The 27,648-nt window shown below is 37.5% G+C and overlaps 1 protein-coding gene across 1 annotated transcript in view; it reads left to right on the forward strand.

The window, feature by feature from the left end:
- The window catches only part of LOC136880846 (fat-like cadherin-related tumor suppressor homolog), a 372,162-nt gene that overhangs the window by 303,011 nt on the left and 41,503 nt on the right, over positions 1–27,648 (forward strand). Inside the window, exons 28-38 of the mRNA XM_068229137.1 lie at positions 316–597; positions 2,963–3,223; positions 6,789–6,965; positions 8,071–8,310; positions 9,694–10,080; positions 13,012–13,226; positions 13,658–13,795; positions 16,567–16,710; positions 20,452–20,703; positions 22,199–23,048; positions 26,583–26,929. Of these exons, the coding sequence (XP_068085238.1) occupies positions 316–597; positions 2,963–3,223; positions 6,789–6,965; positions 8,071–8,310; positions 9,694–10,080; positions 13,012–13,226; positions 13,658–13,795; positions 16,567–16,710; positions 20,452–20,703; positions 22,199–23,048; positions 26,583–26,929 (3,293 nt within the window). The remainder of the gene's footprint in view (positions 1–315; positions 598–2,962; positions 3,224–6,788; positions 6,966–8,070; positions 8,311–9,693; positions 10,081–13,011; positions 13,227–13,657; positions 13,796–16,566; positions 16,711–20,451; positions 20,704–22,198; positions 23,049–26,582; positions 26,930–27,648) is intronic.

Consider the following 27,648-nt stretch of genomic DNA (forward strand, 5'->3'; position numbering starts at 1 on the left):
CTTTCAAAATAATATTGAACAGAAGCATAGGATTTTCCATTTGCATTTAGATTTATAAAGAACCAACATTTATAAATATTTTAAGCTAATCACCCCACTGATAAGTTAAAAATTGAGGCTTTTACAATTTTTGTTACATACAAATGAATGAACTCAGCACTGAGGTACCAAACAAGTCACCTGGTAACTCAGCACTTAAAAGGTTAAATTACTAAAACTGTTTTATGAGGAATACTGGTTAAGAACTAATAAAATTTACCAAGATGATTATGATACTCGAACTTCATAGAAAATATGTTTGTGATCTTGTTACAGTGACTGCTCACGATGACGATCTTGGAAACAACGGTGAAGTTCGGTATTCGTTTGGAAGTGATATTGGCGATCTGGCTAATGTATTTGCTGTAGATGCATATACGGGTTGGATCACCACACTGGTGGAACTGGACAAAGAAGATCGACCTGAGTTTGTTTTCCAAATTGTTGCAACTGATAATGGAAACCCTAAGCATTTTGCAAGAACCACAGTTTATATTAAACTGCAGGATTATAACGATAACCCATCAGTGTTCACGAGTCGACACTATGAAGCTGCTGGTAAGTTGATTTGTATATGTTGCAATTACTATGCTGTATTACAGTATGTATGAAAAAGTGGAATGGTCGGGAGAACTTTAAAAATCAAAATAGATGTGGTAAAAAACATTTTGAAACTTAACTGTCATCTTGAAACAAGTACTGTAAGGTGATAAAAATGTTTTAAATCTACAAAAGGTGATGAGAATGGAATGCTCATTATCTTCTGAAGTGTAACGTTATGTTAACTTTGCTCGGTATCTCCCGTCTATTTCCCAGGATCAGGTATCACTTGACATATATGAAGTTTGCACTGATAAAGGAGAGATGGAATAGATCATCATTTAATATCCCAGATCATTTAGTTATTGCATAGCTAAAGAAAAGGAAGTATAAGTTTAGGTGAATAGTGAATACACTTACTTCAGAAATCATTATAACTTTTTTGAAAATATATGACTGTCTCTTGCTTTAATTCCGACCATAATATGCTTCATTAAAAATATAAATCATTGCATTAAGCTAATCCCTGATACACAGCTATTTTTATATCAAATTTATTATTAAACTACTGTGAATGATGTAGTGAATATTGACTGAGTGACTATGACGACTGTGCTGTGGACATGGACATTCTCATGTTCTTTTTTTTATGTAGGCAATTGTTATTCATTGCACACTTACATGCAGAAAATCTGGTTTATTCTCACAAATCACAAGAGGTTTATTTGTGGTTGTTTTTTTTTTTTTTGGTCCATAAGGTTTCCATGTTTACCTGATGTTTACCTAAATCCAGAGAAACAAAAATAAACCAATGAACAATGTTACTCCCAGATGTGAAAATAAGAGGGGGCCAGAAATAGCCTCCTTTGAAGAAATTTTTCTACTTTTTCTCCTGCTTCTTCTTTCTGATACGTTTCTGATTATGCAGATCGTTCACAGAGCTCCTTCCAATCTTCTCTTTTTTCCCCACTGTCTCCCATTGTATTCCTCTCCGATTTCCGCCATCCTCCACCTGATCCCTCTATCTTCTTCGTGGTCTTCTTCCAGATTCTGTCCATTCCAGAGCTCTTTATTGGTAATCTTTCTTATCCCACTCTTTTGACGTGACCAAACCATTTCAGCCTATTTCTCTCCATAATTTCTGTTAGCGGGTTGATGTGTAGTATGTTTCATATTGTTTCATTTTTTATCTTGTCCCTCCTCATTTTACCCAAGATCCCTCGCAGAAAGTGCATCTCTGTCACTTGTAATCAACTGAGATCTTTTTTTGATTTATATATTATGATTTTTTACTTTGGCAGGTAATTTCCAATTTCTAATTATGTAAATACAGAGAGAAATGGGCTACCACAATGTAATATGATTAGAGACTTGATCTTGCGGATGTGAAGTGCTCATTCATATTGGGGGAGGGGGGCAGATAAGAACTTGGCAAACATGTTACTAGAAGCATGCACGAGGGGGAAGTAGTTTGACACTGGAGAGGATGGGTCTGTTAGACATTTTATTATCAACCTAAATTTCCATTCGTATATAGGCCAGCTCAGATAGTGCAAGTTCTTGTTAGACTTAGGAATCTTGTTCATGATTTCCGGACTTTGATTCCCTGCAACATTCATATTCCGGCAATAATACAATTATTCACGCATGTATCAAAATTGTGGATATTTATTACATGCTGTGGAACAGAGTGGCTTTTATGTAGAGTATTGAATGATGTGCCTTGTTCCTCACATTTCCTTTTCTCTTTCACTGTTCTCTGAACACTTTACTCGGACAATAAAAGTGCATTTTGACAACCTGTCTTGTACTATCTTGAGAGGTATAATTACATGTCATACAGACACCTCCATACTCGTAAAGTCATGAACATTAGCTATAACTTCACAGCTTTTTACAGTGAATTGTAATAATCCCCAGCTTTGAGAGTATTGGAGGCATTGTCACAATACAAACAGAGTAACTTTCTAATGACAAGAAAACAAAATGTAACTAATTACAGCTACATTAAAATGCAGAACAACACTGCAAAGAAGCTCGGAACTAAGAAGTGCTCACTCCAGCTGAGAGCATGACTGATGAAAGAAATCAGACAGCACAGGAATAGGAGGCTCGCCTGCTATAAACACATCACAGTGCTACCATATCACATCGGCCAGGAATTTCTGGCACAGTTATACCTGATCTTGATACTCGTTTGTTATGCCTATTGTATCTTAGTATCATAGTGTATGTTCATTAATTTATCTGTTGGCTGCACAAGTGGAAAATGCTCATGTAGCTGTATTTTGTGCTTTGTTCATGAATGAATGAATGAATGATTGAATGTATTTCTCCTTAAGATGAAGGGAATTCAGTTTTGCATCTTTGTGTGTTTACACAGTGAATGAAGATGCCCTCCCTGGAACTGTCGTGGTACAATTGAGTACCACTGATGAAGATGTTGACTTGGTGTCTCCTGTGGAGTTCTACATCACCGGTGGAGATGTACGATCACAGTTCCAGATCCGTCAGACAGGAGAAGTTTACGTGGCCAAACCTCTGGACAGGGAAACTATCAACAAATACATCCTTGATGTGACTGCTACTGATGGCAAATATATAGCCAAGACCAAAGTCACCATCGACATACTGGATGCTAATGGTAAGTAGCTGAAACCCTTGAGTATGTTTCTGTTGTAAGCTTGTTTTGAAATAGAGCAACTGAATATTTCAGATTAAGTAGCTTAGGACAAAGATCTCAATGATACTTTGGTGTGGGGGAGGTAGAAAGTTGTTGCTGGGATAGACAGAGTTGACAAATTTCACCATTTTCAGTCCCTTAGTATTGACTAGTTTCATATACAACAGGTGATTGTTTGGTCCGCCCTGTTGATATATTATCAATATCTGCTTTAACCCATACACACATTGTTCATTTTCTTAATAATGTTTGTTGTAATGGAACACATTAAAACATAATAGAATACTTTAAAACACTTAAAGTTTGACTGGTTTCTCTTATATTGTACAGCACTTTAAAATACGTATTAAAACTTTAGATGGATTTCTTAGAAGAGTTGGCCAAAGATAAAATGTTTCTTGTTACTGTTTGTTCTGTTGTATTCCACTTAAGCATTCTTTGAAGAACAAATTCAAGGACATGGCGGGAGGTTTGATCTGCTCTGTTTAAAATCCAGTCCAACAACAGCAAAGCATGACTTCATCTGCCCTGATATAATCATTTACACAATTAAATCCTAAGGTGTTATATACTTTAATGATAAATCAGTTTATCCTAGAAAGGGTTTTAACAAATAACAAGACAAAGATTTTAAATCTGGTAGTATGATAGTTGATATTTTAATGGACCTACACTTAAGTGGAATACAACAGAACAAACAGTAACAAGAAACATTTTGCCATTGCTGCTTTCATGGCCCGTACTTAAAGACGATATAGGCTTTTGGGCTTATGCCATGTCAAGAAAATAAGGTGAAATTCTTTACGTTTCGCAGAGAACTGTGCTCTGCGTCATCCGAAGAAAATGTTGACTGTCTACGAGAAGGAACATAAAGAATTTCACCTTATTTTCTTGACATGGCATAAGCCCAAAAGCCTATATCATGTCTATAAGAAACATTTTGTCTTTGGCCAACTCTTCTAAGAAATCCATCTGAAGTTTTAAAATATATTTTAAAGTGTTCTATTATGTTTTAATGTGTTCCATTACAACAAACATTACCAAGAAATGGACAGTGTGTGTATGGGTTAAAGATATTGTTATATATGTCGATGTTTTATGTAAAACAGAATAATGTTAGATCTTGAGATATGGGGAATGCTGATATTGATGTAGAAATTGCTGATGAAGGGAGTTGGGGCTCCTGAAACATGTACGTGTGAAACATTGTATAAAATCAGATATGGATAATGTATTGACAGGGCGGACCACACAATCACCCGTTGTATATTATATGGGATAGACAGTCAGGTGCACAAAGAATAGCACTTTACTGCTGACAGACTCAGCAATGGTAAAACTGATATCATTGAAGTTAATGGACAGAAGGGTGAAACTGAAATTATTGACCCTATTGACCTAGAAGCGAGTGCTGTGAGTGTGTACGTTATGATGTGTACAGATGATTATTTCATTCTTATAATCTCAGTAGTATGATCCAAGTTTGTACATTTGTTAGTAAAGTTAGTTAGTGGAATGAGACAGAGAACTGATGTTGAACACCATATTGTACCGTACCCAAGGGTAAATACCCTCTAGGATGATGCCTCCATTCCGGTATGAACATCCGACTAACTCAGGGTTGGGCAGAGAGTGGGTTGGTCGTCACTGGGTCAGGCTAAAAGTCAAAGTTATACACTTAAATATAAGTAAATGACAGGAAAATGGAGGTATAACTCGAATGAGAAACAATAATATTGGGTAGGATAAGTTTATTCATAAATATCCCCAAATCATACTACTCGAAAATCAAATAATAAAATGTCGTTACAAAAATCTCAAAATTAAAGAAATAAATGGACATTAACAACGTTAATTGTTCAAAGAAACAAAAGTGAAATGAAGTATCAAGCACAACATTGAATACTTGCATACTTTCAGAAATAATCTTCTTCTTATTGTCCATTGTTCATGTTAAATGGTAACATATGTACGCATATACTGATACGTATTTATTTCAGATGGAGTGACACTTGAAAATAATCACATTGATATGACTTCGCGCGATGTAGACTCCATATTTGCCACATCCTCACATTCTCATTGGCTGAATATTTCTCATGGTCAGCATCTTGTACATGTGCCGAGATTTGCCAACTCCTAGTGATGCTAAGCCATTCTCACGGTCCCGAGGAAGTATTGGGCAATATCCAGCGACTTGATGGCTCCATAAACTTCCGGTCTCAGCTATCCTGCGATTCCTTACTTTACCATATATGACTGCAAATCATATCAATAAAATTTACATATTATGTCAAATAATAATTCGAGTATCTCTTATGGGCCGGCAGGATACGGCTCAGTATCAAATATGACCCTCAGCAAAAGGAAAGAAATAATATCTACGAATGATAAAGGAGTTTTTAAAAAAACATGGTGCAACAGCCCCAAAAGGCAATGGCCTACCAAATGACCACTTCTCAGCCCAAAGGTCTGCAGATTAAGAGGTGTAGTGTGGTCAGCACGACAAATCCTCTTGGCCATTTTTCTTGGCTTTCTAGACGGGCGCCACCATCTCACCATCAGATAGCTCCTCAGTTGTAATCACATAGTCTGAGTGGACCTTGAACCAGCCCTCAGATGTAGTTAAAAATCCCCGACCTGGCTGGGAATCGAACCTGGGGCTTCCAGGTAAGAGGCAGGCATGCTACCCCTACACCGCGGGGTCAGCGTTAACGCCAAAGGAAACATAAAAGTTAGCTCCGTCTGTGGATCAGTGGTAAGAGTGTTGGTATCTGGATCTCAACATAGCGGGTTCAAACATGGCAGAGGTAGTCAAATTTTTGAATGGTAGAAAAAGTCCATTGGACACCCCATGTCATATGATGTCGGCATGTAAAATATCTCTGGTGACACATTTGGTGTTTACCCAACAAAATTCATTAAAACTCAGCCATAGACGCCACCGAAGAGAGACTTGGTTTACTCTGCCATTTAATAGGCTTAGAACAAAACGGAACGTTCTCAGATAATTTATTTTCAGGTTTATCTCTAATGTAAATCGCAAAGATATGTTGGGTAGAAACCACACTGTGGTTGCAGTGACAAATGTAACTATCTATCTATCTCTCTCATCATCATCATCATTTCCCTTTATCCAGCTGTAGCCGGGTAGGGGCAAATATGGTTCCTCTCCACTTTCTTCGGTCTTTCCACCACTCCTCCTCCAACACTGTGTCCCAGTCCAGGTTTCTTTCTATAATGCTACGTTGGATGGTATCCTCTTCTCTTTTATGAGAGAATTCTATTAAGAAAGCAGACAGCACTGTTTGTTTGTTTGTTTGTTTGTTTGTTTGTTTGTTTGTTTGTTTGTTTGTTTGTTTGTTTGTTTGTTTGTTTGTTTGTTTGTTTGTTTGTTTGTTTGTTTTCTCCATCTAGGGAAAGATGGTTATTGCCAGAAAGAGTTTTAAAATATTTTTTTTCTGTATCTAATTATAAGAAACATTGTAGTATTTATAGTATATGATGAGAGTTTGTGTTTTTGCAGACAATCCTCCCTACTGCCTGAAGTACCGCTATCGTGAGGTGTTGTCTGAAGGAGTCCACCCTGGAAGTTATGTACTTACTGTGCTGGCCAATGACGTTGATGAAGAACCAAATGCCAACCTGCGCTTCTACTTGACTGGAGATGGCGCTGATCGTTTTAATCTTGATAAGGCTGAAGGTAAAGCATGACAGATTAAGTTCTAAGGTATGAATATTTCTGACCAAGTTGATACCAATACACAAACCAGGAAAAATTTCTGTGGTCCATTTAATTTTATTTCATTTCATTTTTATTCTCAGTTGAGACAGTGCAGGTTTAACTCATTTCAAGTAATGGAAAACAATCAGTGCACCTTATACATCACCTCTTTACACTTCATTGGTACTTCCTTCCCCCACACCAGTTTCTCACACTCTGATAGAATGCATTCCCCTGTTGAATCCTTTCACTGATCTCCATGTCCAGTTATGCATCCTGCATCTGTTCACTTTCCAGTACTTGAAGCTCTCTACAATTTCAAGGTTTTGTCCCTTTGTTTTTATAATTCCTTTTCCTCTTTCTCCTCTACTCAGCACCACTGTCTTGCTCTTTTCCACACTGATTTTCATTCCATAATTTCCAATAATTTCACTCAGCATGTCGAGTTGCCCTTGTACTTTTTGTTCGCTCCTCACACTGCATTATCATCTGCAAACAGCATTACCTTCAACGACCCGTTCCCATATTTTACCTTTTGTCTGTTTACAGTTTCGTCCATGCAATATAATGGGTGAGTGTATAAATATCGGTACCGGAAAAAATTGTGCACGCTTAATCGCTTGTAATAACGGATGCATCAGTGATAGGACTCTCGCTGTAACCAAAGGATAAAACACAGTTCAATATAGGAATTTTGAAGGGACAGAAAATATCTGACGTTATAATGGGATTTTCGTTATATGCCATGCTCGATGTATTGGACTTCTACTGTATAACTAAGCTTAAAATAATTATTTAAAATGAAAACTGATTTAAAATATCAAAGTTAAATTTCTTTCTTTTCATAAAATTTCTTTTTAAAAATAAATAAAATCCACATAAAACTAGTGATGAATGTATCTACTGACTGCTCGTCAACTCTCAGAACAAGGGACATGGTGCTAGGTAACTTAAGACTTTCCTGCTCCATTACTTCCGCCACATCCAGTCCAGCTTCTCTAATGTCCTTCTAAATCTGGTCCATCCATCTTCTTCTCGGTCTTCCTTACATAAGTACATAAGTAATATGAATTTATTGTTACAGGCCATCTGAAAACTGCCCGCTTGTTGGATCGTGAGGAGCAGGCCAAGTATCAACTGACCGCTCACGTGCAGGACAGAGACCGTCCAGGTTGGGAATGTTCATCACAGCTGGAGATTCTAGTATCTGACCTCAACGATAATCCTCCAGAGTTCTCGATGCAGACCTACAGCACCACTTTACCGGAAGATGTGGAGATTGGCACTTTGGTGACGAAAGTCCATGCCACTGATAGGGATATAGGTAAAGGTCTTAGTTCATGTACTCCTGGACTTCTTCATCCATCAAGTTATTAAACACTCCTATGTAGTAGTATGAAATAAACTAAATCTCTGAACAAAATTAGGAACATGAACAAGGATGAGCACAATGATAGGTTAGTGTTGGAAGATGGAGCAACAGGAGATCCTTAGGTGAATGGTCGGCCTTGTGGCCTTTGGTTCAGAGGGTCTTCTATCTTCTTCAAATAAAATAAAATCAAATGCAATCAAATCAAAATCACTTTATTTGCAAATGAGGTATCTACTTTGGTGGCAAATGATACACAAAAATATATTATTATCAAGCACTAAATTTTAAATTAAAGAAAAAAGAAAAAAATCCTAAAGTACAGTTCTATACAATTTACACTAACAATTTTTCTATTAAACACCGAGCTCATCCTTAATAAATTTATATTATTTACAAATTTCTACTCATAATATCTTTTTTACTTATATTACACAAAACGTTTAGTGATACTTCGGCTCCCTAGTGCTGAATCTGTAGACCTCGGTTATCTTTGAGATTCGTATTGGCAACCTTTGAGACACAAACTATGAATCGCCATGAGACATTTGGCATACACTTTATGTACTAGTACTGTTGTTGTTTACAAAGCAAAGCCAAAGTATAGAATTCATGCTATGAACAAGATTCGCATCGAGAAATGTTATATAATGTGTGTGTGATACAGTTGTTGGCTTAAGATAATAAAGGAGGTTTAGAAAATTCATATCGATTGATCATACTATCGATTCAATTCAGATTTAATTTCCATTCAGTTGGCAGTATTACCAGAACCGGGGTAGCTCCCTCCTTACTCCTCGCCCCCGTAAAACCAAGTATCACTAAAAGTTTTGCGGAATATACATGCATAATCAACTCATATACAGTATGTAGAATCTCTTCAAATAATATTGCACAACTGCTATAAGATTTAAATTTACATTGCTTTCCTTTTTTTTTTAATACCGGTACCCATTTTGGTACCTATTATGCACAATGACCTGCTGCCTCTTAACCAGTTCCCCTCTTGCCACCACTTTTCAGAATTCTGAACGGCCTTCACAGTAGTACTGTAGTGGTCCCTGGGCCCTAAAAGTCCCCTACTTTGGCTGTTCAATCTCCATAGACAAGGGGATGGAATTAATTTATTCACAGAAGTTCTTTATAAACAGTAACTTGCACAGGTCGAATGCCCTCTAACATTTCTTTTCTCTGTTGCTGCTTATTCTTTTCTTGAATATCTGTACAGATTTCTTTTATCCGCATGATGTATTTTCTTCCTCTTTTACAGTGAATGCTGCTGCTTTTAAATGTGTTTATATACAGCAATGTACAGCAATGTTTTCTTCTCAATTTCAGGTATAAACAGGAAGATCAAGTACTCATTTGTAGACTCAGCTGATGGACACTTCGTTATAGCTCCTGAAAGTGGCATTGTCACCTTGGCGAAGCCATTAGACCGGGAGACTCGAGCTATGTACAATCTCTCTGTCAAAGCTACTGATCAAGGAACTCCTCAGCTGTCAAAAGTAGCCACACTTAATGTCATTGTGTTGGACATAAATGATAACCCTCCAGAATTTGCCTCCAAGTATTACTATGCTAGTGTAGCAGAAATTAATGGTGTTGGCACCGAGATTGTCAGAGTACTAGCCACATCCAAGGACACTGGAGTGAATGCAGAAATTACGTACTCCATCATTGGTGGGAATGAACACAAAAAGTTTGAGATTCATCCCAAATCAGGTAAGAGTTCACTCATTTTTATTGTACGTTGCACAATATGCTGGCCCTGCGGTCTAGGGGTAGTAAGCCTGCCTTTTGCCTGAAAACCCCGGGTTTGATTTCTGGCAGGTCAAGGATTTTTACGTGGATATGAGGGCTCAGTCTACATTAGAACAATTGAGGATTTGTTGCACTGACCACACATCACCTCATAATCTGCAGGCTTTCGGGCTGACCAATAATCACTTGATAGACCACGTCCTATCAGGACTGTAGTGTCGTGGGGTTAGGTCTCCAACATGTTTTCTGCTGAACTGTAACATAAAATGGTGAACAAACAGTATTCAAAATTATGAAAATTAGAATGATTGATTTGTTTTTGTGGCCTAAAGTGTTAGTAACTGTGAACTCATCTATATTAACACACTGGCAACTATAAGACCCGCCGGGAGGTCACACTGACTCTTTACTTCTGGATTGTGAGTCCTGTTGGCGTTTCTCAGCACATTGTATATGATGGAGCCGCACCGTGCATCATTCACAGATTGTGCTTTTGTACTTTCTGATTTGTCTGTACAGAAGGCGAGTTAACTTATTATGTGGGATGTGTAAGGGGTTCATTGGAGATAGGATGATTAAGAAATTATTCAGTATGTATGTTCCATATCTAAATACGTACAAATATAAGAACAGATGCAGTATATATACCGAGCTCGATAGCTGCAGTCGCTTAAGTGCGGCCAGTAGTATTCGGGAGATAGTGGGTTCTAACCCCAATGTCGGCAGCCCTGAAGATGGTTTCCTGTGGTTTCCCATCTTCACACCATGCTGGGGCTGTAGTTTAATTAAGGCCACAGCTGCCTCCTTCCCACTCCTAGCCGTTTCCCTACCACTGTCGCCATAAGACCTATCTGTGTCGGTGCGACGTAAAGCAACTTAGGCATAGATATCAAGGATAATTTAATAAAAAACCACCTATTCAGTACTTTCCAAGTTTAATGTGGTTATTATCTACATGATTTTATGTAGACTTATTTAGGTCAGGTACATGTTTCACCCATTATTTTGGGCATCTTCAGCCTATATACAACCTTTAGGTCAAGGTTTGGGACCTTTTTAACCAATATAAACATACCAATATATACAATATATACACTATATACAAACATTAATGAACTCTTAAGATGGGTAACATAAGTTAATAAAGTCTTTTTTTTTTTTTTTGGTCCTAATCTATCTAATTTGAAAGATGTCCAAAAATAAAATGGATCTTCTTTTTGGTAAAGAGGATTACTTTACTTGTAAACCAACTTGTCAAAAAAGAAAAAAAGGTGCAGTATATGAAATGCTTTGACCAGTAGCCTGATATTTTAGGGTACCTAACTAGTCCCAATAACAATAATTAGTGTAAAAATGTTTATTCATTCATTCACTCATTTGGCTTCCATAGACTGTACAACAGTATAGAAATTGTCAAGTGATTTCTTAAAATGAACAATAATCTATGCGCAATGATGAATACTTTGTAAATAAACAAATATCTTGACATTAGGAACACCACATGTTAATTAAGAGTAATAAATAATAATATCCATTATTAATATTTACAAGAATCAAAAGAAAAATCTATGAAGGAAGTGTTAGCAATAAGAACATGACCAATGAGACACCAACAGCCTTTTTAAAGCTATTTACAAGATATTCAGAATGTTTGAAAGTTTACAAAGCACAATAATATTTACAAGAGACAATATAAAAATCTGTAAAGGAGGTACAGTATTAACAATAAGTACATAGCAACTACTCAGGCTCAGTTATATCTATCCATTTATTTGGTTTTGTGTTTCTTCCATTGTGGTTTGTTTCCACCAATAACAAATGAATGATTTAATTACTACTTAGACCTCTCAGTATTTTTACAGTGCTACATTTGATCTGAAGAAACAATACTGCATAAAGACCGCCAATTTCAGTGATGTTACTGGTTGATCGCAGAGTGCACGCCGACCCCATGATTTCTTAAAATGAACAATAATCTATGCACAATGATGAATACTTTGTAAATAAACAAATATCTTGACATTAGGAACAGCACATATTAATTAAGAGTAATAAATAATAATATCCATTATTAATATTTACAAGAATCAAAAGAAAAATCTGGACGATGTGACCAACCGGGCGGTCTTAACACACAATGCACCTTAACCCCTCAAGACTGTTCTTAAGATATAATTTAGTATCTAATATATCAATTAAAGTTCAGGTATCCCTGAGTTTTTACTTCATTCCTAATTAATAAACTCTGAAAACAGTATGCCTTTGTCAGTGTGTTAATTCAGATATTAATTCCAACTGTTCATTTGCTTTTCTGAAGATGATATTCCTTCAGAAGTACCTAGAAATTTTTGGTTATTTTGAGGATGAAGATCTTCAAGAGAACTAAAATAATGACTTCATCAAAGGAACATGCTGTAGGATGCATACAATGACAGGTCAATATAAGTGATCTTTCTCTGTGTGGAAATTAGGAATAATCACTTACAGTAGAAAAATATTTTTATAAGATGAGGGATGCAGGCAACTACAGTTATAAAATTATGTTAGGCAGTGCATGCTTTTAAAATATATGGGCAATACAAAGCTGTTACATTCCTTACAGTCTGTATCTTCTTTACTACCAAATGTCCATGGAACATCTATTTGTTGGCTATGCTCCTTGAAACTCGATGAGATAAAATGTAATAGATAGAACCACACTAATAGAAATTTCACATTATTCTGTATACCCTATTTTGGCACCTCTGATATATCTGAACAGAACTTTCTATCATTCATCCCTTGGGGTGATATGCCGTATGTTATATATTCTTCAGTAGTTTTGTTTTAAGGAGATATTCTGTGCCATCCATGTCCCCCCACATTTTTAGCATGCATTTCCTTTGTTTTTAGGTGTCATAAGCATTGCTGAACAGCTGGACTATGAGAGGGCTAAAGACTACTACCTTACAATCCAAGCCATTGATGGAGGCATCCCTCCTCTGAGTAATCATGCTACCGTCAACATCTCCATCACAGACAGTAATGATAATGCTCCCATCTTTAACCAGGAGGCATATAGTGCCAGGATCAGAGAGGATGCTCAGATTGGAGACAAGATTCTACAGGTATGGTTCTTATTTCAAATGTATGTCATTGGTTCTATGGTTTTCCCCTACTTCCATCATATAGCTTTATCAAACCCAATAGTGTGAATGAAGTTGCTGGAGGTTCTGAGTCCTGAATCTTGCTTATCTCAAGGCTTCATTCATTTCTTATTTACAGTTTTTCACTACAGATTACTTCCTACTATTGTAGCAGTAATCACAATTATTCCTTTTACTTTGAAGAATTTTGCCTCGTAATTAAATAAATAAAATTCATCCCAATCTCTTTCCTATAAAAGGATTGATCTTCATATTGTATGATGAACTGTTGTAAAACATTTGTACCTGCTGTATATACTTGTGTTACAGTCTGTTATACTCACAATTAAACCAAGCCATTCTCTCCTTTTAAAGCTAAAATACAGTTTGATAATGCATGCTGTGACTTTCAGGTTCATGCTCATGATTTGGACAGCGACATCAATGGAAAGGTGTCCTATTTTATTGAAAGAGGGGATCGCCAGAGCCAATTTTCAATTGATGAGAAGACTGGATACATTTCTGTGGCTGGCAGTTTAGACAGAGAAATGGTAAGTACAATACCTATTTTCAAATAAGGTTTCGAATCATTATTTTCTGCAATATACATTACGGACATGTTATACAAACGTTAAGGGCCTACCTAAACATGATATAGTACTGCCAAATATAACATCAGAAACCTCTCTTTTTTCCGAGAGGTTTCTCTGATTGAACTATGGAGAAACACCATTCTGCTTTGTTGATAAGGACAGTTGACTTTGGAGATGTTATAAAATTCTGTTTTGTGGTGTACTTAACTCTTTCCAGTCTAACTGCGAGCATAGTAAGGTTTGACAATTCATTAAAAATCGAAAAAGAGGTATCACTCAATTTGCTCTAACACATGGCTTCTCGCGGCAAACAAGTGCTTGATGAAAATAATATTTTTTTATATTTTATGTAATCATAATCCCTCTTATCTAGGAAAAACAGAAAACTGTACTAATATGTAGATATTCTTACATATTCACGAAATATGAAACGCACAGGAACATGTGGTAGACTGTAAAATGAATTTCAATCATAATGAAATGCAAGATGTTGTTTCAAATTCATAATTGGATGTCAGTAATATTTCCATTTGTGCATAAAATTATAATTACATACCTTCAATATCATCTTTACTCCGAGTATCTTCACTAACATCACCTTCCGAGCCACTATTGTCGCATAAAAATATATAAGTAAAATTTCATATGAGATCCCATTTTCATTATTGTTATTACTAGTATTATTTATTATTTACATTTTACGGCCTACATTCGACCGCTCTAGCCAACTTTAAACAAAGAATTTTTCAGTTTCCTGTCAGCCCAGTATTTCTTCATTCTCTCGGATCTTATCTTTCTTTCATCATCGGAAATCACCCTTCCTATTGTCTGTTTGTTGATTCTGGTTTGCAGTCTGGTTTGTTTGTCTGTGAGTTTCCTGATTTTGTCGGTTTTGTTTCTTAGGTCTTCCACTGTAATTTGTAGTTCATCCATACTTTCCTTGATTTTTGTAATCCACTTAATGTTGCACTTACTATTCCTTAATTTTTCTGTTATTCTCCTGATGATCCTGTTCTCTGGTGTCCTGATTAGATGTCCAAAAAATGAAATGCGTTTTTTTCATGATTGTGCTCGTTACTGGTTCTATTTCGTTGTACACTGTTTCATTAGAAGCTACTCTACAATGTCCATCTTTTTGGTATGCTTTGTTGATGCATGTTCTAATGATTCTCCTCTCTATCTTGAGTATTGAACAGTTATTATTTTTATATCATTTTCATTGTTGTTGATGTTGTTGTTGTTGTTGTTGTCGTTGTGTAATTGCAATGCACATTTTACATTATCAAAATAGGGCAAATATAACAGTATTTTAGAAAACTGTACTTACTGAGTAATCCGTCAGACCTTGTTTTCATTTGCAAACCATGTTATAATGTATAAACGATTTTAACACATTGCAGACAGGAGATGAGTTAACTCGTGTTTGGCTGACCAATCGTTGTGGACGGGAGACGAGTTAACTCGCCTTCATGAGACTTGTACATTCTGTGACATCTGTCGAAAGCTCTGAAACTATCTGGCGGTCAAGGTTACTAGAATCTCAGTGTTGAAGCTTTTGTTTATTCCATGCTAGCTTTGCTTTTTGTTCTTCTTCTTTTTTATGTTTCATTTGTTAAGTTTTCCGACCTCGTGTTTACATCGTTCAAAGAGCCATGTGCTGGGTAAGATGGCGCTTCCCAGACTGAACACGAGCGTAGATGCAGACGAGATTTTTAATGAATTATATGCAGGAAAAAATTCAGATTGCCTCAGCGATGTTGACGTTCGCGAGTTCGATGTTGATAGCTATTCTGACAAAAGTATCTCGATTGATAATGATGTGCGCCCTCCAAAACAATGTGAAGTGATGGTGGTCGAGAACGAGGCTGAAAGTGATGTTGTGAGTGTAAATGGAAGTGATATGTCTATTTCTTCTGATGAATGGGTAGAAAATAATAGTTCACTGACATTAAAGGATTTACCAGGAGTTCCTGGCATAACACTAAAACTAGATGAACCTCAAAACATTGAAGTAATAGGGCTTACCTTTTGTGATGATTTCTTTGAACTTGTTGCTGATCAGACGAACTTGTATCCAGCAAACTACTTCATTACACAAAATATCCTCTAAGAGTTTGAAGTTTCCTGATGTATCTAGTTGTGAATTGCGAAATTTGTTTGCTTTGTTTATATTGATGGGGCAGGTAAAAAAAGTCATGTTGGAAAGACTACTGGTCAACTGATCCCCTCAATATTTGCTGTGTGCCCTTTTACGGAGGTCATTGCTACACAGCCTACCACCCATGAAACATTATTAGGACTCTTACCAAAGGTCTCCAGTAAATTTCACCATAATCAGTAGAAGGTTAGTAAAGTTGGACTAATTTGTTTATGCACATGAGCTGTAGCAGTAAGTTACACAGAAAATGGCCAGGCGCAGGGGTTGAGCAGTGCGATGAGCACCCGGTCTGCAATGTGTTAAAATCTCAGCTGATAGCTGACATGAAACAAAAAACATTTTTCAAAACTACATGCTCAGACAACTGCAAGATAAAGGAATCGTGCAAATATCTCCTGTAAAATCCTTAAAAATGCCCAGTTCAGAACATTTATTAGGTACATTCAGGCCCAGGCCAGAAAGGGTTAAGGCTCATTCCACAGTCTACAGAATGTCTGCAACATGCATTTACAAAATTAATGTGATATTAACTAGAATAAAACTGTTTACTGACAAATATTGTTCATTTCAGGTTTCCAGTTATGTTCTAGAAGTTCATGCCCGTGATCATGGACTGCCGCCGTTATCAAGTTATGTTCTGGTGAACATCGAGATATCTGATGCCAACGACAATCCACCCATGTTCTCTCAAGCTAATTATACTGCTATTGTTCAGGTAGGGAGTTGTCATGCTCTTTCTTTTCCTGCACTAACTATAACATATTTTTCATCTCTAGAATGTTTGATAAAAATATCTTAACTTCAGTTGGTCTTTGTTAAAAGGCACTAAGTCAGTTTTTGACAAAATTTTGATCATTTTGATTGTTACTCATTTTATGAAAATAGACTGGATCTGTTCATGTTCTAGGAAATAGAACTCAAAGAATTAGAGCAGGTGAAGCTTTATCTCATCCTGTAATCAATAAGACAGGAATTCATCAAGGCAGTGTTATTAGACCTTTGTGTTTTCTTATATGAGTAAAGAACTGGACCGAGCTCGATAGCAGCAGTCGCTTAAGTGCGGCCAGTATCCACCAGTATCCAGTATTCGGGAGATAGTAGGTTCGAACCCCACTGTCAACAGCCCTGAAGATGGTTTTCCGTGGTTTCCCATTTTCACACCAGGCAAATTAAGGCTGTACCTTAATTAAGGCCATGGCCGCTTCCTTCCCACTCCTAGGCCTTCCCTGTCCCATCGTCACCATAAGACTTATCTGTGTCGGTGCGACGTAAAGCAACTAGAAAAAGAAAAAAAAAACTGGAATCAGAGATAAGGCTTTTTGCGGATGATGTTTTTCTGTATAGAGTAATAATTGAGTTGCAGGATTGTGAGTGGCTGCAGAGGGCCCTCAATGATGTTGTGAGATGGACAGCACGAAATGATATTAATGATAAATGGGGTTAAAAGTCAGGTTGTGAGTTTAACAAATCTGGAAAAGTCCTCTCAGTTTTTTTTTTTTACTGTCTTGGTGGAATGAAAGTTCCTTATGGGGATCGCTGTAAGTACCTAGGTGTTAACACTTAGGGCACGGCTGCCATACTGTTACATTGCAAGCTAACTTTCTAAAACGTAATATTACGTTGTTCGATTTCTTGCACTTTGTGTTGGAGACAAATGTAATATTACAGCTCTAGCACTCCTGTGTGGATGCCAGTATGCATAAAGGCATATTCTATCGCTGGATAGCACCACATCACTGTTTAGCAGAAGAATATCGATTTGTTTAGTGCAAGAATATCGATCTGTTCAAAGGCATGAGAACTCGTGAAAAGAGCTTCCCTCGTAAAGTTGTTTGTTCTGCGCACGGCTTCCATCTCATTGTGATGGCAATAGCAAATGGTTATATTGTTCACAACAATCAGAAAGCAAAGAAACTCAGCACCTCCCAGTTTGTTCAAGACATTTGCTCAAGATTAGTCCTGTCTGCAGGCAATGAATTTGAACCCAGCAACTCCAGTTCAAAGATAGCTCCGATCACTCAAAAACATTTTCCAGACAGAGTTCTTCTTTCTGACTGTAAAAAAAAGGCACAGAAAAGATATATTGTTCGTAGTGAAAAGGAAAAACATTGCATGGCAAGGCCAGGAGAAAACAGACTTCATATCAGTGTAGTGACTGTGACGTTGGACTTTGTGCCACCGCTTTGTTTCAAAAGTGACCATACTGTAGTGCATTACGAGAAGTAACATTTTTTATTTTAATTTCAAAGGTAAAGCAAGTGGAAAAGACGAATTCAATGCTGATATGATTAAGGCAGCAGGAAGCAGTGAACTACAGTGGCCATACCGAGCCCTCAATGCTATATGAAAGGATGAAAAGATACCTGAAGATTGACAACAAGGAAGCATTGTATGGGGCCGATGTCCTTTGATGTTAGGCCTCTTTGAACAAGAAGCATCATTATCACCATCATCATGAACCATTGTACCATTGTTCAAAAAAGGGAATAGGAAGAAATGTGAAAATTATAGAGGTATAACCCCATTAGCACAAAAGCTAAAAATAATGGAGAAAGTCCTAGACAAAAGACTGAGGGATATAATAGAAACACAGTTAGAAAAAGAACAATATGGCTTTAGACCGAATAGACTTGATATTTACAGTCCGAACGATAATACAAAAACATCTGGAAAGGAACAAGGAAATCATCTTCGTATTTTTGGATTTGGAAAAGGCTTATGATACAGTTAAGAGAAAACATGTATGGGAATGCCTACTGAAAAGGAATGTACCAAAATCATTAATTGATAGTCCGACTCGTTGGCTGAATGGTCAGCGTACTGGCCTTCGGTTCGGAGGGTCCCGGGTTCGATTCCCGGCCGGGTCGGGGATTTTAACCTTCATTGGTTAATTCCAATGACCCGGGGGCTGGGTGTTTGTGCTGTCCCCAACATCCCTGCAACTCACACACCATATATAACACTATCCTCCACCACAATTACACGCAGTTACCTATACATGGCAGATGCCGCCCACCCTCGTCGGAGGGTCTGCCTTACAAGGGCTGCACTCGGCTAGAAATAGCCACACGAAAAAAAAAAAAAATAATTGATAAGATAAAAATGTTTTATCATGAGAGTAAAAGCAGTTTACAAGTGGGGAGTGGTGACTGAAACATTTTATACAAAGAAAGGTCTCAAGTAAGGAAGTGCACTGTTGCCATTATTGTTTATTATGTTGATGGATGAAATCATAAAACATGTAAAACAGAGTATCAATACTGATGAAGTGAATGCTTTGGTATTTGTAGATGATATGGTGATTCGGGGAAAGGGAGAAAAGGAAGTACAAAGGAGACTGGACATTTGGAATGAAAATCTGAAGGAGTTTGGAATGGTAATTAGTAAAAAGAAAGCTGTAGTCATGCCCTGTGGAAAAGAGAAAAAGAGAAGCCAAGGGAGCATAGACAGAGAACAGTTAGAGAATGTAGAAGAGTTTACATATCTGGGTAACATTATTAATGGAAGTAATGAAATCAACCCTGAAATTAATAACAGACTAAGTAAAAGTACAACATTTTATCATCAAGTCAGAGAGCTTTTATGGAATGAGAAAGTACCCAAGAGAACAAAATTAACATTATATAAACACTATTTCATACCAGTTGTAACATACGGACCAGAAATGCTGGTAACAAATAAGAGACAAGACAGTAAGATCTAAGCAGTAGAAATGAAATTTTTAAGAACATCGGTTAAAAAGACAAGAAGAGTAGAATTCAAAATATTAAAATCAGAGAAGAGCTAAATATAGAACCGTTAGTACGGAACATACAGAAAGCAGGACTGACATGGTTTGGACATGTAAAAAGAATGGGAAAGGAACGGGTAGCAAGAAGGAAATTGGAAAGAGAAGTTAAGGGAAAGAGACCAGTTGGAAAACCGAGAAGAAGTTGGATGGATCAGATTTGGAAGGACATTAAAGAAGCTGGATTGGATGTGGCAGAAGTAATGGAGCAGGAAAAGTGGAAGAACAGAAAGGAGGCTTCTTAACCACACCTGGGCGACTGGAGTAGGATATTGATGATGATGAATATGAAGATGAAGTTGGAATTCAAGAGGACAAGCTGCAGCAAATATTATTTTATAGGAAGGGGAGTTAGGGAATGGAATAATTTACCATGGGAAATGTTCAATAAATTTCCAAATTCTTTGCAGTCATTTAACAAAAGACTAGGAAAACAACCGATAGGGAATCTGCCACCTGGGCGACTGCCCTAAATACAGATCAGTGGTGACTGTGTGATAGGGAACAAGGTTTTCCCTTTCTTTGGTGGTAAAACTGGCAGCTGAATTGATTGTTTAGAAAACAATACTCCTTTGAATGTTTGCTTTCAAATGTAATTTATTTTGTAGAGACCAGGATGATCTATGGTTATATGCTGAGTACACACTTTTTATTTATTTTTCATTTCAGGAGGATAGACCACTTTACTATACAGTCCTCAAGTTCATTGTGACAGATGCTGATGCTTCTCCTAATGGAGGTCCATTTGTTTTTGACATTCGGTCAGGCAATGATGGAACTGCATTCACACTTGAACAAGATGGTTCCTTACGTACTGCAGCCAGATTGAGTCACAAGTCGAAAGACAAATATCTTTTACATGTCAGAGTGTTTGATAATGGAACACCAACGCTTTTCTCCGACACATGGGTCATTGTCAAGGTAAGTAATGACCTGTAGTCATAGGGACAGCCAAGAATATTCAGTTTTCTTGCTAGAGCTAAACAAAGTTGCATAATTTTTAGTGACAGATGAGCATTTTAAAAATTCAAGGGTATGGTTGAATAAGGGCACTAGTCTAAAATGTCATGTCTTCATGAATCAGTACAAATTACCATTACAAGAACCAATGTTCTTATAGAAATCTAATCCAGTTATCCTTACATATCACTTTGGTAGCCATGACTTCCATACGAAGACTTCTATTGTGCACAGGATTCAAAACAAATATTTTGATCAGAGGAGGGGTTAAATGTTAGTGAAATGTACTAACATAATTATCTTTAACATAAAAAAGAACAAGTAATACATCAAAGCTGGTTAATTCAAAGTTGAAGGAATTGACAAAAAAAAATAATCAAAATTACATATTATACATGAATTTTTGCAGTGTCAAAATACAGGAACATAATCATGAACTCTTTAGCTATTTCACATTTCTTTTAAACCTTTTTCCACCTCGCGGATGACTGCCACCTTCTCAGAGAAAGTTAATGTTTTGTATTGCTGTAGAGTTATTTTGGACAAAGGCATTGTCGACACAGTTCAGTAACTGGTGCCTGTGATGTACTGTGCACATGTAATTTCCTATAGCACTGCATAAAAAATGCATACTTTTAAAGGGAAAACTGCTACGATAACTTTCTGTATGTCTGCAGGAGGACCGAAGGAACTGAAGTACAGTACACAATGAAAACAAGTGGGAAGCGAAAGGGAGGTGGTGGGGTTATTTTCTGGAATTTAACAAACAAGCTTGAATGACTTTCATTCCTTTCAAAACCTTTCTAATTCCAGCACTCCAGCTCACAATATACTGGCATCACGGGCATCTCCACTCAGTCTTGTTGGATATTACAGTACTTCAAATTATTCAAGAGATAATTGAATTAAGTTACAGAAGCTTTTTTTAACTCTGCATTGTATAAGAATGTTGCAGAACTGTGCAAAAAGTTAGAATTATTCAAGATTTTGAATGTAAAACATTATAGAATTAACTGAGCTTGACTGTAATACCAGTGAGTCTGATGAATAACAGAAAAGACAAAGGCGTTTGAATCAATATAAACTTTCTTACTAATTACTAATAAGAATGTACATGCATACACATAAATGGTATCCTGATATAAAGAAAGTTTACATCCCCCCAACTTCTCGCTTAACACATTGTTGCAAGTAGACAGCTTGTTACAAGAATTCTGCATAGCGCATTATGTAGGCAGTTAATTTGAGAAGAAACTTATATTTACATGGTGATAATTCATAAAGAAGGGAAGGAATTATTTGATGAACCTGGAAAATTATTTTAGAGTGGGGAAATTCCCCCTCACCCCATTAATTCAAACCCTGGTTGTGCAACTCTGTATCTTCAAACACTTAAACATTTTCCATATGTGAAACCTCACTGTGCAATTTATTCTGAATTAATCTTTTGTTACAGGTTATAGAAGAATCTCAATATCCTCCTCTGATTTCTCCACTGGAAATCTCTGTGAACTCCTTCATGGATGAGTTCCCTGGTGGAGTAATAGGAAAAGTCCATGCCTCAGACCAGGACCAGTACGACACCTTGGCCTACGGTTTGGTGAGGGCTCCCATTGGAACAAACACCTTGACACCTGTGACAGACTTATTCGAAATAGATCGTGATGATGGCACTTTGAGGGCACTCCCAAGATTAGATGTTGGCAGCTATCATGTCAATGTATCAGTTACAGATGGAAAATTCACATCCTATTCAACCATCAAAGTGGCTGTGGAACTTGTGTCCGAAGAAATGCTTGCCAACGCAGTCATTGTCAGGTTTAGAGATATCTCACCTTCAGACTTTGTTTTGAGACACCGGAAAGGATTTGTACGAGCAATCAGTAATGCTCTGAAAGTCAGGCTAAAAGATGTCATCATCATCAGTCTGCAGGTGTCATCAACTGAACTGCCCAAGCCTAAAGGAAGATCGGCTCGTCAGGCATCCAACCAAAGCAATGATTTAGATGTTCTTTTTGCAGTGAGGAAGTCTCAAGCTTCAGGTCCTAACTCTGGCTTCTATTCCTCGGATACAGTCCGTCAAGCAATTCATGAAAATTTGGAAGAGGTGGAGCTGTCCACTGGTCTTGTGGTGGAGGAGATTGTCAGAGACAAGTGTACTGTAAATTATTGTGCATTTGGTGAGTGTGAGGATCGGATTATACTGGATACCACAGCTGTCACTCCAACTACTACTGACTTCACCAGCTTTGTGTCTCCCCACCATGAGCACGTGGTGCACTGCGACTGTAAGGAAGGTTATGCAGGTAAGTTTCATGTGACTGAATGATTGTAGATTGATTATTTTTGTTTGAAGAAAAGATGTTCAGAGGAACTATAGCTAATATGGATAGAGCACCAAGTGCAACATTAGGGTGATGAGAAGTTCAGCTTTCTATTTTACTGGTCACTTTGGCTGTTATATTTGCCTTCTCCTTCAGAGAAAATTATGTATAGCATAACAGATAAATAAATATTAAAATGTTTGCAGATTTGTCCATAAAATATAATAAAAATTTTTGCAACTCCCTGGCTTTGCACAGGAGCAATTTTCAATTTATGATGATAGGCGTTATATGATTTTCTTGAGGATGACATTAGTTGTTTTCTACTGATGTGTGTGCAAAGCTCATAGCCAAGACCCTTTCAGCTGTTCACCTGTTAGCTCATTCCTTTCTCCCTATGCAATATTTAAATAATTTGTGCGCTTTCACTAAAATACGAGGGCAAATCAATAAGTACCTGCAATTTTGCTCTAATTGTCTTTAGGTTGGTTCTATGGTGGTGTGTGCTCACCAGCCACTAGATGGCACCGTTGTCTACGTCTGTAGTATGTTTCAGCGTTATCAGATCAGTACAGATCAGGGTGTACTAGGAGCGAAAATTCATAGAAGACTTTCAGCACGATATGGGGACAGTGTTTTGTCACAGCGAAGTGTTTACCAGTGGATTGAACAGTTCAAAAGGCGTCACACGAGCGTGAAGGATGTGGAAAGATCCAGGCGTCCATCTGCAGACGTAACTGATGTCAGTGTTGAATGAGTGCGTGATATGATCCTGAATAACAGACAAGTGACTATTGATGACATAGCAAACCATATGCACATTAGTCATGATTGGTCATGATTCTCAGACCACAAAAAACGGATTATGGAACGCTGTTCTTCCTTGGTGCAAACAGAGACAACAGTGCCATTCAGCTGGATAGATCCTTCCTCTATAGCTCACCATATTTCAGTTGGTATTCCATTAGTTTCTAAGACCTTCAGTGTGCATTCTCCAACACCAGAGGTTCTAGAACAAATTCACTTTCTTCTGCTGAGTTGTCAGTGTGTGCATCTTGATTATAAAAATCCTCAGTATACTCTTTCCATCTTTGTTTGATCCCTAATCCATCTCATATCATTTTTCCATTTGCATCCTTGATTATTCCAATTCTTGGTTGAATTTTCTCAGAGTGGATGTTTGCTGCAAGACTTTTCTGTTTTACTGTTCTTATCCTCCATTTCTATGCTAGTGCAGATGTCTTTTTTTTAATACTGTTGTTTATCCCTTCAAACACTTCTCTAAAATTCTTTGTTCAGCCTTATCATCCTGTGTCCTAGAGAATTTTAGCTTCCTTCCTTCCTTCTTTTAGCTATTTGAATGGTTTCTGGCAGCATTAATTTTGTTGTTTTCTTTCCTTATAAATTATGGTCATATTCCTCTTTCACAATATCCATAATATCATACCACAGTTCATCTAGTTCTCTGTCAAGCTGATTTAAGGCTTCAAAATGATTGTTAATTGATATACTAAAACATACTGGAATGTTTCCTAGATTGTATCTCAGAAACTGAATACCCTTAGTATTCCATCTGAGTAGACTAGTAATTTGTACATCAGCCATTCATGATCTGATCCACATTCTGCACCTGGTCAAGGTTTTGCTGCTTGAATGGCACTTCTCCATCTTCTAGAATCAATAATATATTCAATTTTATTCCTGTATTTCCCATCAGGTGACGTCTAGGTGAACAGATAATGATTTGGCTGCTTGAAATGTGTTGACGACAATGAAGAGGTCATTGGAAACACAGAACTAATTTGTCATTTCAAAGGCCAAATCCACAGAGAATAGAGAATGACCACATCACCCTCTGTACCATTTCCAACTTTGGTATTTCATCTCCAGTCAGAAGAAACACATCTTGTCTGCACGTTTTATCCACTGCTGTGTCCACCTGATCTTCTTGCACTTCTGTGTTGTCAGCCTCAGTTGTTGGAGCATATATTTCAGTATTACAGTCATGTTAAAAGGTTGACTCCTGAACCTTACTGACATCACTTGATCACGTAACCCAGAACAGTTTTTGCAGTTTTATTGTTGATCATAAAAGCCACATCATACTGTCTTTGATTCTTATGCCCTGAGTAGAATATAGTGTATTCCACTGATTGAAAAGCAGTGTACTTGCCCCGAAGTGATGAAGCTCTTCCTCAGGCACACCACCATTGGAGGTGAGCTGCATATACAATCGCGATCACAAGAATTCTGGATAGAAAAGGAAACAGGTAACGTTTGGGCGAAGATTTTGGCCAACCCTGAGGATGAAGGAGGAGTAACCAAGGCAACATCACATGTGTTCGTCTTCCAGGAGGTGTGGCTTGCGACACTCCCAACTCCATTTTTTTCAGGAACTGATTAAGATGTATCTATAGTTAAACATTCTGGCTATACTAGCTTTTCCTAATCAAGGAAAAAAATTAATAAACTGTAATTTAATTGCGATGAAGTGTGCACGATGTAATTCCACCCCAATATATGGCATTTAATTGTTTGATCAGCACTGACAATAACTTCATAGGAACGGTTTTCCAAATGCCCTTGCGTCTCTGATAATCAAAATTATTTAATGCCAGGTTATTTTTACTTTGGTTTTTGAGGATAAAAATTAGTAGTGGTAGTAGTAGTAGTAGTAGTAGTAGTAGTAGCAGTGCCTATGTTGACGAAAGTAAGGGTCATTCTTTCTTGCAGTGGTTGAGCACGATGCCATTTGATAATGAAGTCATAGTCAAGACTGCTAACATTTCAGCCGAATTGCAAAGAAACTGGAGAATTTGACCCTCAATGAGTTGACATACACATTACGTCTGTTGCCTTGAAAGAGGCATGTGGTTCCTCCCTTCATTCCCCTCTCCCTTCATTGTCGAGCCAGTGGTACGTGTGGCCAGGCAGGGAAGCAAGTACCTTCCCCTCTGCGTGTATTTCGTTCATGCTAGATATCCTCATACTTCTGTTTTCTCCACCTCTCCTCACTCTTCAGATATGTACACGTGTTAACACGTCTCATGTATGTGACCAATGAGAGAGAGTGTGTAAGCAGGTACTGGGTGGTTCTGAGGGCTGTACTGATTTCTTGCCTGAAATGAATATTTCTGGCCACGAGGTACTAAAGATTTCGAGTGTACCATACCAGCCCTTGTGCCATTCATAAATCTCTGGCAGTACTGGGAAGTGAACCTGGGCCACCGAGGTTGGCAGCCAACAGTGCTAAGAGTTACATTACGGAGGCAGACAATACAGAGGAGTAAAAGACTAAAAACACAGCACAGACAGTCAGAGATATGGAGATTGTCATTCTGTGTTTTCATGTATTTCCCTGTCTCGTCTTTTTATTGCTTCTTCTTCCCACATTGACCTGTCATTGTGTTCGTCCTCATATGTATTGTTCCTATCTCACTGTGTATCACTTTATTCATCACTTGCTTGTGCCTTTGAATTACTTGTGTTCAGAATCTGTTTGTCTCATTATTCCAGGAGAACGATGTGAGAATATCGTGAACGAGTGTGCAAGAGAGCCATGCCCTGCCTTCAAAGTATGTATTCCAGATGCTTCACCTCAAGGTTATTCCTGTCAGTGTCCAGAAGGTTTTGCTGGAACAGCTTGTGAGATAGACATATCCAAGTGCCACGATGAGTCCTGTTACATCCCTCGGAATCCAGTGTCGTTCACTGGCAAAAGTTACGCTCAGTACAGAGTCGACAAGAGTCTAGCAAAGACAATCCTGGAGAACCAGATGAGCTTATCGCTAAGAATAAGAACTATGCAACCCACGGGTAACCTAATGTATGCTGCTGGGAAAGTGGACTACAATATCTTAGAGGTGAGATTTCCTACATTTTATTTAAGTATTTGATCTTATTTTATCTCATTTTACATACAACCCATTGAGCAAAGCCTTACAAGAAGAGTAAAGCAGAAACAGTGGGTTTATGCAATAACAAACTAATGTAGGCTTATATGTTACAGTGAAGTTTAGGTTAACACAACACAAATATTTTAAGACTTCAAGTATTACATTCACATTTTAAAAAATATGTATTTACATTTGAAAATTTTCTGTAGCATTTGCAGGTTGCCTTAGTGACAGCTATGGTGGTCGTGATTATTGCTTTAAAAGGAAGCACATCTAGGCAACCATCCCCTTTTAACGCTAATCAGAGGGGAAAATGGAAGGGGTGTGACTAAGCATGCACAACAGATGTAAAATAACAACCACATGTTTCCTGCTTCCATCTTGTGTATTTAGGTGGAACTAGTAGCACACCTTATCATCATTTTACACATCTTCCAACCACTAGATGGGTCTGTCTAGAACATAAGCCTCTCCATCTCTTTGTCATCAATTTGGTCCAGTCGTTTCCTTGTTATCTTCACTTGCTCCTGCACTCATTTCAGCCGTCTGTCCATTGGTCTTCCTCTTGATCTCCTGCCTTCATCTTCTTATCCATTCTCTTCACATGTCCATACCACCATCTAAGCCTCAATTTCTCAATCCTCATCATAATTTTCATTTCCCTTTGTCCAGCTCCTGCCAGGTCA

Source organism: Anabrus simplex, chromosome 9 (genome assembly GCF_040414725.1).
Source record: "Anabrus simplex isolate iqAnaSimp1 chromosome 9, ASM4041472v1, whole genome shotgun sequence".
NCBI lineage: Eukaryota > Metazoa > Arthropoda > Insecta > Orthoptera > Tettigoniidae > Anabrus > Anabrus simplex.